This window comes from Rhinopithecus roxellana, chromosome 10 (assembly GCF_007565055.1).
Source record: "Rhinopithecus roxellana isolate Shanxi Qingling chromosome 10, ASM756505v1, whole genome shotgun sequence".
Taxonomy (NCBI): Eukaryota; Metazoa; Chordata; class Mammalia; order Primates; family Cercopithecidae; genus Rhinopithecus; species Rhinopithecus roxellana.
The window spans coordinates 60,352,375-60,371,989 of record NC_044558.1 but is presented as its reverse complement, the minus strand read 5'-3'; the positions used below and the strand labels follow the sequence as shown (position 1 = coordinate 60,371,989).

Below are 19,615 nucleotides of genomic sequence, written 5' to 3'. Positions count from 1 at the left end.
GGCATGAGCCACTGTGCCCGTCCTGGTTCTGTCTTACAAATGTCACAAGGAGAAAGCTAGGAGAGGCCGACATGGGAGTGTGGTTTAAAGTCAGGGAAGACACACATGCATTTAAAGTTGAAAATAAAAATGAGGATGAGATTAAAGATATTTGAGAGAGTTAACATCTGTGGGAGTAAGATTTCTTAGATTAGAATGAGGCTATAAAACGTCAAAAGAGATTTAGTGAGAAGCAGTTTACTAAGAATGATAGGAAACCCACATGCATTGTCAAGACAAGTGGGAATTTCTCTGCCCTTTGACGAGATAATGATGATACCTCAGAATCCTGTCTAGTAATTCTGAAGGGCAGAGAAAAAATCGTGACGGGGAAAAAAGAATCCCTGCCAAACCTACTTGGTGGTGTATCTCCCCATGGGGCGCTTACTCCAGTCTCACCCTCCGTTTGCATCTGCCGGGGTGGGGTTTTGGCTGATTTTGTCACTGCCTTGTCACGTCTTCACTCGCCTCAGCAGCCAAGCACGCCTCATGAGCATTAGCCTGTGCCCGCCCTGGACTAAGGGAACTGTCTCGTCTCTTCCTTGAGGTTTTAGATGTTTGCACCCAGATAATGATTGAGGGCTTCTTGAGTAACCTCATACTTTAGAAACCCAAGATAAAAAGGGAGTTCGAAGGGAGCAGAATATGGGTAACCAGAGAGGCCCTTCTTTTGTTAGAATGGCTGAGCCATTCCCTCAGCCAGTATATGTGTCTTCCTTTTCCTTCCTGAGGAAGATCCTGGGGTCATGGATAGCCTTCTGTCCTGCAAAGCTGCTGCTGCCCTCTCTCACTCTTCACGTTCCTCCAACTCTAGCACCAGCTGGAGTCTGGAGTAGAGTCACTCAGGCTGTCCCTGCCTGCTGCCTTTTCTGTTTTAAAGGGTTTCACTGCCATCATTCCAGTGAATGAGAAAGAGCATGAGAAAGGAAAGGTTATTCTACAAATTCCACTGTGAAGGTCCCGATCTGCAGTTTCTCATCCCTTTGAAGAGATGGCAAACTGGCTCCCATTTTATTTTTGAGGCTGAGTTTTATTAGACCTTTGGTCTTCAGTGAACTAGGAAGGTTCAGTGAGAGCAAAACACAAGGTCTCTGCCATGGTCCCCTCAGGGTAGCTGCTGTGATACCGTTGCAGCTGGCTCCCACCCTGTGTGCCTCGCCCACCTCTCCGGCAGGTAACTAACTGTGTGTTTCCTGGAGGTCATTAGATTTCACTGAACCCAATCTTTGTATTTTCCCTTTGATTCTTAGATTTTACCTGGAGTGAAAGTGGTTATTGTTAATCCTGAGACCAAAGGGCCGGTTGGAGACTCTCACCTTGGAGAGGTTTGTAATAATTTTCATTTTTACTCTGAAAAGTCAGCAGTAAAAATCTCTAGGGTTCACATTTTAGAAATCAGTAAAACTGTGGCTTTAGCTTTCCCCTGTTGTGAATGGAGTTAATTTTTTTCTGTAAGGCATGAGACTGAAACTGACAGAAGAGGGAGATTGAAACTGGGATCCAGGGAAGATTTAGGCACCCAAACTGGAAATAGTGCCAGATTTGTCCACTGACATGCCCTTAGCTAGAAAGGAAAGTGAGCAAATCCTACATGTTCCCATCTATTAAGGTATGAAACTGAAAGGAGTCACATATTTACAAATTTTTAAGGTCAGTCAGATGTTATATTGTATTCTAAAATGTATCCATGTTTGCATTAAAAAAAAATATAGGCCCAGCCCTTTAACAAAAAATATTTACATATAAATAGATATTACTTATATATAAGTATATAAAAATTAACTATATAAAATAGTTAATTTTTCTTCCCCCAAATCTTTGTTTTTGTTTTTTTGAGACAGAGTCTCACTCTGTCGCCCAGGCTGGGCTCACTGCAACCTCCGCCTCCTGGGAGGAGTGATTCTTGTGCCTCATCCTTCCAAGTAGCTGGGACTGCAGGCACGTGCCACCATGTCTGGCTAACTTTTTGTATTTTTAGTAGATAGGGTTTTACTATGTTGTCCAGGCTGGTTTTGAACTCATGAGCTCAGGTGATCCGCCCACCTCAGTCTCCCAAAATACTAGGATTACAGGCATGAGCCCCCATGCCCAGCCTCCCCAAATCTTTGAAGGATGCTGATATTTCATTACGTAGCTGAATGAGAGGAGTACTGTAAGTGCAGGAGCCAGATGACCTGGGCTCTGCCACTTACAAGCTTCTCAGTATTGGACAGGTTAATCTCTCGGGGCCTCAGTTTCCTCATCCATAAATAATAATAGCACTGGTGGCCAGGCACAGTGGCTCACGCCTGTGATCCCAGCACTTTGGGAAGCCGAGGCGGGCAGACCACGAGGTCAAGAAATCAAGACCATCCTGGCCAACATGAGGAAACCCAGTCTCTACTAAAAATACAAAAATTAGCTGGGTGTGGTGGCGTGTGCCCATAGTCCCAGCTACTCAGGAGGCTGAGGCTTGAACCTGGGAAGCGGAGGTTGCAGTGAGTCGAGACTGCACCACTGCACTCCAGCCTGGCAACAGAGCAAGACTCTCAAAAATAATAATAATAGTAATAATAATAGCACCGTCCAGCGTGCAGTGGCTCATGCCTGTAATCCCAACACTTTGGGAGGCTAAAGCAGAAGTTTGAGGCCACTCTACTTTGAGGCCAGGAGTTTGAGGCCAGCTGGGCAGCATAGCAAAGACCCTGTCTCTACTTCAAAAAAATTTTTTTGGCCGGGCCTGGTGGCTCAAGCCTGTAATCCCAGCACTTTGTGGGGCTGAGACGGGCGGATCATGAGGTCAGAAGATCGAGACCATCCTGGCTAACACGGTGAAACCCCATCTCTACTAAAAAATACAAAAAAAAAAAACTAGCCAGGCGAGGTGGCGGGCACCTGTAGTCCCAGCTACTCGGGAGGCTGAGGCAGGAGAATGGCGTAAACCCGGGAGGCGGAGCTTGCAGTGAGCCGAGATCATGCCACTGCACTCCAGCCTGGGCGACAGAGCGAGACTCCGTCTCAAAAAAAAAAAAAAAAATTTTTTTTTTTCTGAGACAGGGTATTGCTCTGTCACCCAGGCTGTAATGCAGTGGTGCCATCTTGGCTCCCTGCAACCTCCGTCTCCCTGGTTCAAGTAATTCTCCTGCCTCAGCCTCCTGTGTAGCTGGGATTACAGGCGTACACCACCATGCCTGGCTAATTTTGTATTTTTAGTAGAGATGGGGTTTCACCATGTTGGCCAGGCTGGTCTTGAACTCCTGACCTCAAGTGATCCACCCACCTTGGCCTCCCAAAGTGCTGGGTTTACAAGCGTGAGCCACCACGCCCAGCCTATTTTAAAAAGTTTTAAATGTTAATAGTAGCACCTACCTCACCTCCTGAGTAGAATCATTATACAATTAAATGTATTAACGCCTGTATCTGTAATGTACATGGAACAGTGTTTGTCACATAATGATTCTCAGTAACATTATTGTTAGCTATTGCTGTTTATATTATAAACTCAGACACCCCCTGGTGTTTCCCTGTGGGCTTCCACAGTTACCCCAGAAGCACAGAAATGATCCCTGATGTGTTCGTGGGACTCTGGAGGAGGGTGAGCCAGGGAGGCAGGGTAGCCTTGCGGGTGAGAGCACAGCCTCAGGAGCCACAAGAGCATGGGTGCCAGTCTCCTCATTTCTGCATGTTAGGTGAATTTGTTAACTCCTTGTTTTTTCATCCGTAAAATGGGAACAACCTTGTGTGAACTGTGTTGTCATGTCGTATATATCTGGATGGATGGAGGTTAGGTACATGATGAGCACCTGGTAAATGTCAGCTGCCTTTATTGATGCAGTTGTGTTGTTGTTAATATAAAAATGAGATTTAAAAAATCAAATAACCTGATCCAAGAGAATTAATACGGTTGTGTGTCCCCAGTGAGTTGTGACCAAAGCACTTTTCTTGTAGATTTGGGTGAACAGTCCCCATACAGCCAGCGGCTACTACACCATCTACGATAGTGAGACTCTTCAAGCTGATCATTTCAACACTCGCCTCAGCTTTGGAGATGCGGCTCAAACACTCTGGGCTCGGACAGGATACCTTGGTTTTGTCCGCCGGACCGAGCTCACAGCGGCCACTGGAGGTACTTGTGCAACAACTCCTCCCCACTGACCCTGCTTTGTGTTTCTGTAGCACTAGCTGACCTCCTTCAGCCTCCCTTGGATTGTGGAGTGTGTGTATCTAGTTACTCCCTTCTGTGACTCTTAAACCCATAAGTGACTCTCTCTTCATTTGGAGTCATGCTTTGCCCCACGAAGAGTGTCTAAGAGGTGAGCGCTTGGGGCGAGCCCAGGAGCATCCCGAGCTGTGAGTCAGAGAGATGTGCCTGATGGCGAGTGAGCGTCCCTAGCTAAACACAGACTTTCAGTCCCTGCGGGGCTGATTCCCCACCCAGGACAAGCATTACATCTTGTATCTCTTCTACCCTGCACACCACTTGGGAAGCAGGAGGAACGGCCCTATTCCCTGAGAAGGGCGTCAGTTCCAAGGAGCCATCTTGCTGAGGTATCGCAGTGCCTCGGTGTCTTGCATTGGACACAGCCTGCTTCCTGGCCAAGCCTCCGGTATAAGGATTCCCTCCCGTCACCCTCTGCCCAGTTGATTGTCACGGCTTCACTGCTGCCTGCCATCACCCTTTCTTCCAGACTGGCACTCACAGCCATTTAAAAATACCCAACACTGACTATATCCTGCACTTGAAGTGATATATATATAACCTGCTGGATTTTAAAGGCCTAAATTCTCCATAGTTCCATACTGACCAGCGTCCATAGTTCCCCAGATTTCATGGAGAGGCAGGGGCAACCCAGTGGAGCAGAGGGTGGCATCCCTGCCTGGTGCCCTGGTTTTGAGCCCACCTCTGCGTTTGCTGGGTGACCTTGAGCAATCACTTAGCCTCTGTTTCCTACTTAGAAAATGGGGATGACTATGTTTCTTGCCTCATGGAAATGATGTGAGATTAAAGGACGTGATGCATTTAGATGCCAAAAACGGTGCCTGGCACACAGGAAGCACCCATTAGTCATTCACTGCTGTGTTTCTGTTTTTGTCATCAGTCTTCATGAGCTCACCAGGTGATGGGAGCCTCTGCTGGACCTCCTGATCCTTTTCACTCCAACAGCTTAAATCACTTTGTTTTGCTGAATTTTTCAGAAATCTGCCTTTTTCCAGAAATTACTGCAAAGTCATCTTCCTTCTGTATCCTAGCTGGATTACAAGCCTGTTAGAAACGAGGACTAGTTTCCCCTATGTTCTACAACCCTCATCTTTATATCTGTATTCCATGAAGCTACCTAGAAAGAATGACACTCGTTCATCTCCTCTCCCTCTCAACTCCTCTCTTTCCTCCTCCCCTCCCCTCTGGCTGAGTCCTGTTTGTCCTTAAAAGCTCAGCTCTGCCCTCAGCTTTTCCAGGAGCCTTCCTTGACCCTTTGAGCTGGACTCAGTGATGTCCTCTGCCCCTCCGAAACTCATGCACACTCCTGTCGCTGGGCTTGCTACATTACAATGGAATGCCTCTTTGTGTATCTTTTCCCCTGCCTCAACTGTAAGGATCTTCAGCGCAGGAATTGGGTGTTGTCAGCTTTGTCTCCCCAGCACATAACACAGTTCCTAACATGTAGTAATAATAATAATAGCTAATTTCTGGTATCATTTACAATATACCACATATCATATTAACTACTGTGCATGAATTGACTCACAAATCCTCACAGCAGCCATTGATTATTATTCCCATCTCACAGAGGGGCAGTAGGATTCAGAGCCTTAAGGAATTTGCCCAGAGTTGCACAGCTGGTAGAGGCAGAGCCAGGTGACAGGCAGTCTGACCCCTGTGCTCTGGACTCCAGTGTTATGTTACACTCAGTATATGTCCGAGCCACATTTCTCTCTTTTTCTTTCTGTCAGAGCGTCATGATGCATTGTATGTGGTGGGAGCACTGGATGAAACACTGGAGCTGAGAGGATTACGATACCACCCGATTGATATTGAGACCTCGGTGTCCCGGATCCACAGAAGCATTGCTGAATGGTAACTCCCCCAGCATACACTGTGCTTCCCACTTCAGCTTTAGTCATAATCTCAACTCATCTAATTAATTGGTCATTGGGACCACATACCTACCTTGAAACATAGAGCTCCACAGGAGGAGTAAGGAGATAGACTGATTCTTGTCTTGGGTGTGCAATCTGCTGTGGCCAACAAGGCCTATCCACAGGAGCCAGATGAGGCCATGAGGCCCCTAGGGAATACTGTGATACCTTCTGTGGAATGCTGGAACTGAGCCCTTTTTTAGTGATAGACTCTCATAATGGGAAGGGACTAAAAGATCGTTGATCTCTTGGAAGTCAGCGTAATATGGTGGAAAGAACCAGCTTAAAGACTCTTCTCATCTGTAAAACACTCCCTCTGCTACTTCCTAATTATCAGAAGCATCAAATGAGAATGTGCTTTGTAAACTATTAAGTGGTAAGCAGATGAAAAGGGTAGTTGATATTATCTCATCCAGTTTCCTGCTCTTTGTAGGAATTTTACATTTTACCTGATAAAGGATCATCCAACAATGTATTGACTTAAAATCTGTAAAATTAAAACTGTGGTTTGGCCGGGCACAGTGGCTCACATCTGTAATCCCAGAACTTTGGGAGACCAAGGCGGGTGGATCACTTAAGCCCAGGAATTCAAGACCATCGTGGGCAACATGGTAAAACCCCATCTCTACAAAAAAAATTTTTTAATTAGCCAGGTGTGGTGGCATGCCTGTAGTCCCAGCTACCCAGGAGGCTGAGGTGGGAGGATCACTTTAGCCTGGGAGGTTGAAGCTACAGTGAGCCAAGATTGTGCCACTGCGTTCCAGCCCTGGTGACAGACTGAGACTGTCTCAAAAAAATAACAACAAAAAAAACATCTCTGTAGTGTTTACCTACTGGCTTTCATTCTGGGTTCTTAACCAATACAGAATCTGTTTGGTTTGTTTTCTGCGTATTTTAGTGAATGTGTCCCCACTTTTCCCCATGCTAAACAGCCACAGTTCTTTCGATGGTTGCTCATGCTTTCCAGATACTTCTTTGTCTAAAGATGCTCTTGTTGGCCGGAAGTGGTGGCTCACGCCTATAATCCCAGCACTTTGGGAGGCTGAGGTGGGTGGATCACCTGAGGTCAGGAGTTCAAGACCAGCCTGACCAACATGGCAAAACCCCATCTCTACTAAAAATACAAAAATTAGCTGGGTGCAGTGGCAGGCGCCTGTAATCCTAGCTGCTCGGGAGGTTGAGGCAGGAGAATTGCTTGAACCTAGGAGGTGGAGGTTGCAGTGGGCCAAGATTGTACCACTACACTCCAGCCTGGGCAACAGAGCGAAACTCTGTCTCAAAAAAAAAAAAGATGCTCTTGTCTTCATCGGAGTCTCTCCCTAGACCTGAACAAGATTCTGACCAAGACAAGAACATCTTTAGACATCTGGAAAGCATCCAGAGAAGCTGGGTGCCGTGGTTACTTTGTCATTTTAGACATTTGACTCTTAATAGAACCAGATATTGTGTAATTGTGTACTTTTGTGGGGTTTTTGTTTGTTTGTTTTGTTTTGTTTTTTGAGACAGAATTTTGCTCTTGTTGCCTAGGCTGGAGTACAATGGCGCGATCTTGGCTCACTGCATCCTCCGCCTCCCAGGTTCAAGGGATTCTCCTGCCTCAGCTTCCCTAGTAGCTGGGATTACGGGTGTGTGCCACCACGCCCAGCTAATTTTGTATTTTTAGTAGAGAGGGAGTTTCTCCATGTTGGTCAGGCTGGTCTTGAACTCCTGACCTCCAGTGATCCGCCCACCTCGGCCTCCCAAAGTGCTGGGATTACAGGCGTGAGTCACCGCGCCTGGCCGATATTGTGTACTTTTTTAATTATTGGAATTTGTTTTGTTTGTTTGTTTTTTTGTGAGACAGAGTCTCACTCTGTCACCCAGGCTGGAGTGCAGTGGTGCGATCCCGGCTCACTACAACCTCTGCCTCCCGGGTTCAAGCGATTCTTCTGCCTCAGCCTCCCAGGTAGCTGGGACTACAGGCGCACACCATCATGCCCGGCTAATTTTTGTATTTTTAGTAGAGATGGGGTTTCACCATATTGGCCAGGCTGGTCTCAAACTCCTGACCTCATGATCCACCCACCTCGGCCTCCCAAAGTGCTGTGATTACAGGCGTGAGCCACCGCGCCCAGCTGGAATCTGTTTTTAAAGCAGTTTAGGCCTGCATATCAAGTCAGGCCCTACCTTCTAACCCAGTAACTCCACCCGGTGGAAAGTGGCTTATGGTCCTTTTACACAATAGAAGACACTTGCACATGGGGCACTAATAACTCATGTGAGTCAGACAGACTGTATTCCTGTTGGGTTTAAGAATACTGCTTAGGGGCCGGGCGCGGTGGCTCAAGCCTGTAATCCCAGCACTTTGGGAGGCCGAGACGGGCGGATCACGAGGTCAGGAGATCGAGACCATCCTGGCTAACACGGTGAAACCCCGTCTCTACTAAAAAAATACAAAAAACTAGCCGGGCGCGGTGGCGGGCACCTGTAGTCCCAGCTACTCCGGAGGCTGAGGCAGGAGAATGGCGGGAACCCGGGAGGCGGAGCTTGCAGTGAGCTGAGATCTGGCCACTGCACTCCAGCCCGGGCGACAGAGCGAGACTCCGTCTCAAAAAAAAAAAAAAAAAAAAAGAATACTGCTTAGGGTGTTCTGAAGGTAGTGAGTTAATTCAATTGATTGTTCATAGTCAATTACAAACCAATCAAACTCTTTCGTTCTACTCTTTTCCTCTTTCTCACTACTGCACACTAGTCTAAAAAGAACAGAAGAATATTATATTAGTCAAAGCTCTTATGGGGCAAATAACAGGCTCCCTTCAAAAAAGCTTAAGTGAAAGAATACCTGGCTATCTCAGAAGTGCCAAAAAAAACTAACTCTGGGTCTCAGGAAAGGTAGAAACAAGGAAATGGTAAGGCTGTCAGGAACCACTGTCCCCTTACTTTCTAGAGCCATATGGGCATTCCCTTCTTTCTTTTTTGCCTCCCTGAAGAGGGATTCTCTCTGCTCCATGCTCCTGGCTACCCCAGAATATTCAAATCCATGTCATTGGTTCAAATGACCAGCTAACAACTTTTTTTTTTCTTTTTTTGAGACGGAGTCTCATTCTGTTGCCCAGGCTGGAGTACAGTGGCTCACACTTGGCTCACTGCAACCTCCACCTCCTGGGTTCAAATTATTCTCCTCCCGCAGCCTCCTGAGTAGCTGGGACTAGAGGTGCCCGCCACCACACCTGGCTAATGTTTGTATTTTAGTAGAGATGGGATTTCGCCATGTTGGCCAGGCTGGTCTCAAACTCCTGACCTCAGGTGATCTGCCCATCTCGGCCTCCCAAAGTGCTGGGATTATAGACGTGAGCCACCATGCCTGGCCTGACGACTTTAAATTACACTTTCAAACTCCCAGGAGATTCTGGACGACTCAGCTGTGTTCACAGGGGCAGGATGTCTCGCATATATCTATATATATATTCATTATATAATTTTTCCCTCGGTCTTATCAGGTGAAGTTAAAAGGTGTCATATATTGTAGACATGACTGCTGACCTTCTGGTTGGGATTGAGGGGAGAAGGCGGGGAAATGGGCTAAGTCTGGGACAGATGCTATAAAACATAACTGAAAAATGTAGTGAGAAGTTAACGAACTGTCATTGAAATTTCAGTGCCGTGTTCACGTGGACCAACTTGCTTGTGGTGGTTGTGGAACTGTGCGGCTCTGAACAGGAAGCCCTAGATCTGGTCCCGTTAGTGACCAACGTGGTCCTGGAAGAGCATTACCTCATCGTTGGCGTCGTGGTTGTGGTGGACCCAGGTGTCATCCCGATCAACTCCAGAGGAGAGAAGCAGAGGATGCACCTCCGTGATAGCTTCCTAGCTGACCAGTTAGACCCCATCTACGTGGCTTATAACATGTAACCAGCTTTGTGGGGACTGCAGGGGGCCATTCGGAAGAATCACAAAGACAGAAGACCTCTGGCTAGGAGCAGGCTTTCAAACGATGTGAAATAAGCTGCGATGGCTACATGATATTCTTCATCTCATCCTGTGGGATTCTGCAATCATAAAACACACAGGAAAGGGGAATTCTGTGCGGGCAAATGAAAAAAATGTTAACATTTGGTAGACATGTGCTTTGATACAGCGTGAGCAGCACGTTACTAAAGCAATTACATGCATGTTGCATTTTTTTCATCTGTTGTATATACTTGTATTTTTATCTAATGCCGTTTTAGAATTTTCTAAGAGAATTTAATGAATTCACATGAAAGGGGTAGTCTGAGTGACACAGTTCCCCACTCCGTACTGTATTTTGCCATTCTGCCGTAGCTAGATGTTCTGTGGGGTTTGTTAACATGGAACTACTCAGCTTTCTTTCAGTCAACCCGTAAGCAAATCAGATAACCCACTGACTATGAGAATTACTTTATATAGATAATTATTGACTATAAAACATTTTGACCAGTGTCTTACAACATGTACATAAGAATACACATAATTCAGCTAGAGATTTGAAGAATTGGCTTGTATAGTTATAACAACCACAGTAGAAACATTTCTACTTTGAGAGAATTTCAATATTCTCTTAATGTTGTGTAATTGATTAGGTAACTAAAAAGTGCAAATTGTTGGCAGGTTTTGCTGCACATTGTTCTTTGTCTTTGTTGGCTGGTATATTTTATAAACTAGAGCTGCCTATGTTTGTTTTTAAAGCTCGCATTCCCGGAATCAGCTTAGGCTTCTATGAATTCAGCTTGTTTCTAAAAGCTGAAAATCTCAGTTTAAAAATCAAAATGTTAACACAAAGCTAAGATTCATCAGAGCCCACCCTATTCTAAGGAACCACGATAACTTACTCTGGCCCCAGTTTTAAAACGATCTTTCAGATTTAGAGTGACTATGTAAGAATTTAGGATTTCCTCTTTTCCAGGCCCATTGTAAACTGTGTCTACAGTTTATCCACAGAACTTCTCTTTTCTGAAAACTGAGGAGTGTCCTCTGTTCTTCCAGTTCATGAGGGCAGGGGGTTTAAAACAAGAATGATAGGCCAGGAAGGCAGTGGGGATCCACCGTCACATGGAACTGTAAGGCCATATAACTACACAAAACTGACCAATCTGGGTTGCCAAAGCAGCCAGGCTTATGCTGAAACCGGGGAGGTCTGACGTATGCAGGAAATTCTTTTGAAATAACTGTGGTGCCCAGGCCAAGCAGAATGAGACAGGACTGAGTTTGGCCTCTGACTCGGTTTCCTTTCTTTGGTCTGATACTTCATGTATTTGAATATAGTTAAATCTTATTATTTTTTTCTTAACAGAAATATTTTTAAAAATGAAAAAGTACTCAAAAGTGAAAAGAGTTAACTTGTTAAAGCAGAATGGTTCTCTTTGACCCACTCTGGTCTATTGTGTAAATATTTAGACTATTTTAATAATACATATTATTTACCCCACTGTAACATCATGTAAACTAAGTATGTTTTTAAACAATTTTTAAGACTTGTAATTACCCTGAAAATAAGGTTTATAATGCAAAGACCAGCTCCTTTGCGGTGGCAGTGCTCTGGGGCTGCCATTACACGGCCTTCTGACTAAAAGCCACTTTGTGACTCCCTTCACGTAATCCTCTTTTCCTCCCCACTTCTCCACAGAGGGCAGAGCTCAGGACATTTGCCAGTTCCAGATCTCTTTTTCAGCATTTCGATGGAATTAATTTACACATGATGAGGGAAGTCCTAGGATGGACAGGAAAAAAAGCACTTACATTGGGGCACACAGGAAATCCCAGTGTCTAGAGATGGTTTGGTTTGCAGAGAACACAGCCTGATACTTGGAAAGTAATTTTCTTAAAACCATTTTTAATGATTCACTAAACAAAGCAGGGGATCCTGAAGCTAATATAAATAAGTCTAGCTCTATAATCCCCAAGTTCTAAAAGTTATGGTTAGATGCTATTCTGTGGGTTGCTTTGATAATTCTTACTAACACAGATTAGGGTATAGGCATCTAGAGATGCATGGTCCACTGTAAATACTATAATGAGAGCCACATCTGTAATTAAATTTTTCTAGTAACCACATTTTTTAAAAGTAAAAAGAAACCCATGGTATTGATTTAAATATATTTTATTTAACCCAATAGCTTGAAAACACTATCATTTCAACATAGGATCAATATAAAAATTATTAATGAGGTATTTTACTTTTTTTCATATTAGGCCTTTGAAATTCAGTGTGCATTAAACACATCTCAGTCCAAACCATCGCCATATTTCAAGTCTTTGTAGCCAAATGTGACTAGTGGCTACCATGTTAGACAGTGCAGATGTATACTCATTCCTTCAAATACATTACTCCGTTAATCTCAAAGTGTGGCCAACTCCCAGTTACTTAGAGGCTGATTATCTAGTTTTGTAGTTCCTCAGGCCTCTAATTTATTATTATTATTTTTTTTGCTTTCTGCTTTATTGATCTTTTGCATGTCCCCCAAAGCCAGAATCTGCTCATGGAGGAAGGAAGGCTAAGAACTGTCCTTGAGGAACTTCATCAGTAACTCTGGGAAAGCATCCTGTGGAGGGAGAGGAGAGCCCAGTCATTTGCTTAGATGATGTTTGTGGGATCACCTGCAGATTTAAAATCTGCTGTGCCACAGACTCGAGTAAGAAAATATTCTCTTGATGACACAGTGCTCCTCCTACTCTATCCACATTAAGTAGCACCTTTGTGGTGGAGCTGATTCTTAAGGCAGGCCTGAAAGACCATTACTAATAGAAACACGGCCTTTCCAGTCCTCTGGAACATATTCTGTCTGGGTTTTTAATGTCTGTGGAAAAAAACTAAACAAGCCCCTGTCTCAGTTAAGAGAAATCTCTTGGTCTGAAGGTTTCTGAACCTCTTTCTAGTTCTCAGCGGAAGTAACTGAAGCAGATCAGGAAGGGGCTGCCTCAGGAAAATTCCTAGGCCCTAGGAGTTCACTGACACCCTGGGAAGGACCAGCATGCTAATCAGCATCAGTGAATCCACAGTCTTTACTTCCTGCCTCACAAAGGGCCAGGTCTCCCCAGTGCCAGGTCCTTTCCTTATGAAGTTGTGTTGCCTCAGGCTGTTTAGGGACCATTGCCTGTCTTGGTCACTTGGCGTCTGTCTCCTTACTTGAGTCCCTGGGCAATGCTTGCTTAATGCTTTTGTTGACTCAACAAGGGCCGGAGGCCTTAGGTTTTCTATTAAGGCCTCTGCCCCAGGCATGGTGCTCTATATCTTGGCCAAATAAATTACTTTCCTTGAATATCCAGGAATCTTTTAGACTAAAGCAATGAGGAGTTATCACCTCATCCTCAAACTCCAACAAGATCTATGCCTTAGTGTTGTTTTTGTTGTCTGCTTTGATTTAAAAGCAACAGTATTTGGAGCAAGAAGCTGCAGTACTCCAAATACACAATAGGCCTTTTCTTTATCATTCATACAACATTTCTGGTTTAGGTGTATGTAGATGGGCTATGTTACTTGTCCAGAGAAAGAGACTGTAAAGATACAAGAATAATTTTTTAGTCCTAAATGCTGTTTTGTTTACTTTCTGTCAAGATATTTACCCGTGTCAAATTCAAACTACAGTACTGTGTAATTATGTATAAAGTTTTTTTTATTTATTTGAAGTTAGACTAGATATACATTTTTAAATTTAACATCTGGCTGGACAGTGTTCTATTAACTCATTGAATGTGTTTCCTTTGTCTTGTGTTAATAAATATTGATGCCTGATTCTGTTTAATCCTTCACACATTGGGTGGAGGCTAAGGAATTGATAGATTTTAAATTTAACTTTAGGCCGGGCGTGGTGGCTCAAGCCTGTAATCCTAGCACTTTGGGAGGCCGAGACGGGCGGATCACAAGGTCAGGAGATCGAGACCACCCTGGCTAATACGGTGAAACCCCGTCTCTACTAAAGAATACAAAAAAACTAGCCGGGCGACGAGGCGGGCGCCTGTAGTCCCAGCTACTCGGGAGGCTGAGGCAGGAGAATGGCATGAACCTGGGAGGCGGAGCTTGCAGTGAGCTGAGATCTGGCCACCGCACTCCAGCCTGGGCGACAGAGCCAGACTCCGTCTCAAAAAAAATAAAAAAATAAAAAAAAAATAAATTTAACTTTAGATGGTGAGACCCATTGATAGCTGGGGTGGTCTAAGGAAAGTGAGCACAGAGATCCAGAGTCAGCGCTTAATTATTAAAGGATACTAGGTCAGGGAATCAGGGTGTCGCTTTGAAAACTAAGGAGCCTGTTGTCAGGACTTTTCAAGGTAATAATTATAGTTTAGTCTTCCTCCCACCCATGTAGTATTTGGTAGTTGTGTTTTATTTTTTAATTTTTTGAGACAGAGTCTCGCTCTGTCACCTAGGCTGAAGTGCAGTGGCTTGATCTCAGCTCACTGCAGCCTCCGCCTCCTGGGTTCAAGTGATTCTCCCAAAGTAATCCCTAGTAGCTGAGATTACAGGCATGTGCCAACATGCCTAGTTAATTTTTGTATTTTTAGTAGAGACCGGGTTTCATCATGTTGGCCAGACTGGTCTTAAACTCCTGAACTCAAGTGATCTGCCCTTCTCAGCCTCCCAAAGTGCTGGAATTACAGGCGTGACCCACCACGCCTGGCCTAAACTTGAATTGTTTCTAATCTATAATTAGGCTGGATTTTAGCTTTCCTAAAATGATATTTCATTTGCTTTTCTAATTCCTGGTTTCAAGAAACTTGGTGGGAGCCCATCAAATTGTGCATGTATTCAAACACCGAAAATGGTCCTTGAATTATTTCATTGCTCCAGACTACTCTGGCAGCTGAGAACATTTTTTCATGTCATAGACATTTATGCCTACCCACTAAGCACTGTGATAAGAGCTGAAGCCAGAGAGAAAAAAAATACCAAGTCACTGCCCTCAAGGAGATATAGGATAACAATCACAATACAATACAAGGGTTAAGAACAGACATGCATTGTGAGAGCAGACAGGTGAGGCACATAGTCTGATGGTAAGGGAGGATAGTGAGGAGTAGGAAACCTCTGACCCGGGTTTCAGAGGATGAGACAGCCAGATAAGATAGTGAGCAGGGGCTGGGCGTGGTGGCTCAAGCCTGTAATCCCAGCACTTTGGGAGGCCGAGATGGGCGGATCACGAGGTCAGGAGATCGAGACCATCCTGGCTAACAATTCACCATCTCTACTAAAAAAAACAAAATACAAAAAAACTAGCCAGGCGAGGTGGCAGGCGTCTGTGGTCCCAGCTGCTCGGGAGGCTGAGGCAGGAGAATGGCATAAACCCGGGAGGCGGAGCTTGCAGTGAACTGAGATCCGGCCACTGCGCTCCAGCCTAGGCGACAGAGCAAGACTCCGTCTCAAAAAAAAAAAAAAAAAAAAAAAATAGCAGGAAGGCAGAGTCACATATTCTGGGAACTAGAATTCATTATTGGGATTGCTGTGGTTTGAATGTATGTGTCTGCCCAAAATTCATACGTTAGAACTTAAGGCCGGGCGTGGTGATTCACGCCTGTAATCCCAGCACTTTGGGAGGCGAGGCAGGTGGATCACAAGGTCAGGAGATAGAGACCATCCTGGCTAACACAGTGAAACCCCATCTCTACTGAAAATACAAAAAAATTAGCCGGTCATGGTGGCGGGCACCTGTAGTCCCAGCTAGTCGGGAGGCTGAGGCGGGAGAATGGCATGAACCCAGCAGGTGGAGCTTGCAGTGAGCCGTGATCACTGTGCTCCAGCCTGGGCAACAGAGCGAGACTCGGTGTCAAAAAAAAAAAAAAAAGAACTTAAGAGCCAATGTGATAGTATTAAGAGGTGGAGCCTTTTGGGAAGTGATTAAGTTACGAAAGCTGTGCCCTGGTGAAGGGATTACTGCCCTTTTAAAAGTACTAGAGCCAGGCGCAGTGGCTCAAGCCTGTAATCCCAGCACTTTGGGAGGCCGAGACAGGTGGATCACGAGGTCAGGAGATCGAGACCATCCTGGCTAACACAGTGAAACCCCGTCTCTACTAAAAATAAAAAAAACTAGCCGGGCGAGGTGGCGGGCGCCTGTAGTCCCAGCTACTCAGGAGGCTGAGGCAGGAGAATGGCATGAACCCAGGAGGCGGAGCTTGCAGTGAGCTGAGATCCAGCCACTGCACTCTGCACTCCAGCCTGGACTCCAGACTCCGTCTCAAAAAAAAAAAAAAAAAGAATTTTGGACTTTGTTAAGGGGAGTTAATGAGGGATTTTAAGCAGGGGGATAACATGCTCAGATTTGCAACGTAGAATATTATTCTGGCAGTCACATAGAAAATAGACTGGGGCTGGGCATGGTGGCTCGCGCCTGTGATCCCAGTACTTTGGGAAGCCAAGGCAGAAGATCTCTTGAGCCCAGGAGTTCAGGGCTACAATGAGTTATAATTGCACCACTGCACTCCAGCCTGGGTGACAGAGCAAGACCCTGTCTCTAAGAAAAAACAATAAGATAGGAATGGATAGGGAAAGGGAAATAAAACCAGAGATTGTAATGGATAGCGAAAAGGAGATAAAACTGGAAAGACTAGTTGGGAGACCTTTGCATTGACCACAGTGATAGAGTGCTATGATTTGAATGTGTTCCCTCCAGATTCTTCTGTTGAAACTTAATGGCCAAGGTGATGGTTTTAAGAGGTCATTAGGTCATGATGGCTTCTCCCTCACAAATGGAGTTAGAGCTTTATGAAAGGCTTCATGCAGCAGCACTTGACTCGCTTGCCTTCTGCCCTTCACCAACACAGCACTGTCTTGGAAAGAGAGCAGCCCTCACCATACAAGCCAACCTGCCAGTGTCTTGATGTTGAACTTCCTGGCCTCCAGGAGTGTGAGAAATACATGTCTGTTCTTTATAAACTACCCAGGTTCAGGTATCTTGTTTTAGCAGCACAAAACAGACTAAGACATAGAGCAAGGTACTTCAACCAAGGCAGTAAGAATGGAGAAGAGAGGCCATGCATAAAAACTTTGGTGGCATTAAGATTCCAATTGCTGGCTGGGCACAGTGGCTCACACCTGTAATCCCAGCACCTTGGGAGGCTGAGGCGGGTGGATCACCTGAGGTCAGGTGTTCAAGACCAGCCTGATCAACGTGATGAAACCCCATCTGTACTAAAAATACAAAAATTAGTTGGGAGGCCGAGACGGGCGGATCACGAGGTCAGGAGATCAAGACCATCCTGGCTAACATGGTAAAACCCCGTCTCTACTAAAAATACAAAAAATTAGCTGGGTGTGGAGGTGGGCACCTGTAGTCCCAGCTACATGGGAGGCTGAGGCAGAAGAATGGCGTGAACCCGGGAGGCGGAGCTTGCAGTGAGCCGAGATTGTGCCACTGCACTCCAGCCTGGGCGACAGAGTGAGACTCCGTCTCAAAAAAAAAAAAAAAAAAAATCCAAAAATTAGTCAGGTGTGGTGGTGGCACATACCTGTAATCCCGGCTACTGGGGCGGCTGAGGCAGGACAATCGCTTGAACCCAGGAGGCAGAGATTGCAGTGAGCCGAGATTGTGCCACTGCACTCCAGCCTGAGCAATAAGAGTGAGACTCTGTCTCAAAAAAAAAAAAAAAAGATTACAACTGCTGAATATTCAGGGTAAGGAAGAAGGAATTCAAAATAACGCCTAGATTTCTGGCTTGGGGGTTAGGTGGATGTGGGGCCATTTACCAAGGCAGGGGAGAAAACAGGAGGAATAGATTTGGGAAAGAAGACACTGTGTTCCATATTGGTCCTGTTCCTTTGAGGTGCTGTGGAACATGCAGGTGAAGAGGTTCAACAGACAGCTGAATACTGAGGTCTTTGCCTCAGGAGAGCTCTGGCCTAAAACTGTAGATTTAGGAGACAACATTTCAAAGTGGATGATATTGCCAAGGAAGAACATGTAGAGTGAGAAAAGGATCAGAGTCATGGCGAACAAGAGCATTTAAAGGTTCGTGAGGGCCGGGCACAGTGGCTCATGCCTGTAATCCCAGCACTTTGAGAGGCTGAGGCGGTCAGATCACCTGAGGTCAGGCGTTCAAGACCAGCCTGGCCAACATAGTGAAACCTGGTCTCTACTGAAAATACTAATTCAGCTGGGCATGGTGGTAGGCACCTGTAGTCTCAGCTACTCGGGAGGCTGAGGCACGAGAATCGCTTCAACCCAGGAGGCGGAGGTTGCAGTGAGCCGAGATCGCACCACTGCACTCCAGCCTGGACGACAGAGCGAGACTCCATCTCCAAAACAAAATCAAAGAGGAGGGAGTGCTCAACAACCCAACGGCCACAACAAAGCTGAGTAGAACAGAGATTGGATGGCATCTGCTGGACCTGGCAACAAGGGAGTCCCTGGTGGCCTTGATGAGAGAGTTTTAGTGCAACTGTATGGGCAGAAACCTAAAAACTGGTTCAGGAGAGAAGTGCTGGGAGGTGAGACTGAACAGAGGCCTCTCTCCAGAGGCTTTATCTGTAACTGCAAGTAGGAAGGAGAAAGAGAGGACAGTAGTTAGAAGGGGGATGTAAAATCAAGGGGGGGCTGGTTTTTTTTTTTTTTGAGACGGAGTCTCGCTCTGTTGCCCAGGCTGGAGTGCAGTGGCCGGATCTCGGCTCACTGCAAGCTCCGCCTCCCAGGTTCACGCCATTCTCCTGCCTCAGCCTCCCGAGCAGCTGGGACTACAGGCGCCGCCACCTCGCCCGGCTAGTTTTTTGTATTTTTTAGTAGAGACGGGGTTTCACCGTGTTAGCCAGGATAGTCTCGATCTCCTGACCTCGTGATCCACCCGTCTCGGCCTCCCAAAGTGCTGGGATTACAGGCTTGGGCCACCGCGCCCGGCCGGGGGACTGTTTTAAAGATGGAAGAAATAAACGTGTCAGGAGAAAAAGCTGGAATAGAGGGAAAGTTTCTAAATAGAGCAATAAGGGACAACTGACAAAGCGAGGTCACTGTCACTGAGGAAGCTGGAGCGGACGGACTCCAGTGAACAGGTGGAAGGATTGGCAGCAAGGGAGGAAGCACACTTTTTCAAATAAAACTGAGTACAAGCAAGATCCTAATAGAAGTTGCTATTAATAAAAGTCTACCTGATGACCTCATTCACTTCTCTGAAATCTCCATTCTCAGTCTCCAAAGATGAACACTCATTTCTGAGATCATTTCTATAAATAACTCCCATGGTCAGACAGACCTGACAAAGCAGAACATAGACTTTGGAAATGATGGTGGTTCCTAAAGAAGCAGGTAAGTGGGAGCTCACAGGGCAAGCACTGAAGAACAAACAAAATGAATTAGTTGTATTCAGTTTCAGAATCTAGGAAAAGAATAAAAAGACCCACTAAGAAAGATGAAAGAAGAAAATAACAAAGACAAAAGCAGACATTAATTAAAAAGGAAGAAAACAGAAAAAAGTTTCAACAGAACCAGAAACTGGTTTCTTACAAATAATTCTAATCACAGTAAAACCCATTTAACAAAAG

At 45.5% G+C, this 19,615-nt stretch overlaps 1 protein-coding gene across 5 annotated transcripts in view; it reads left to right on the top strand.

Annotated features, from left to right (window-relative positions):
* The window catches only part of DIP2B (disco interacting protein 2 homolog B), a 261,827-nt gene extending 247,942 nt beyond the window's left edge, over window positions 1–13,885 (top strand). For all 5 annotated transcript variants that reach the window (XM_030939864.1, XM_030939863.1, XM_010385341.2 and 2 more), the window contains 4 exons: window positions 1,290–1,364; window positions 3,967–4,144; window positions 5,971–6,094; window positions 9,795–13,885. In XM_030939864.1, the coding sequence (XP_030795724.1) occupies window positions 1,290–1,364; window positions 3,967–4,144; window positions 5,971–6,094; window positions 9,795–10,047 (630 nt within the window). In that variant the 3' untranslated portion in view covers window positions 10,048–13,885. The remainder of the gene's footprint in view (window positions 1–1,289; window positions 1,365–3,966; window positions 4,145–5,970; window positions 6,095–9,794) is intronic.
* The last annotated feature ends 5,730 nt before the right edge of the window (window positions 13,886–19,615 follow it).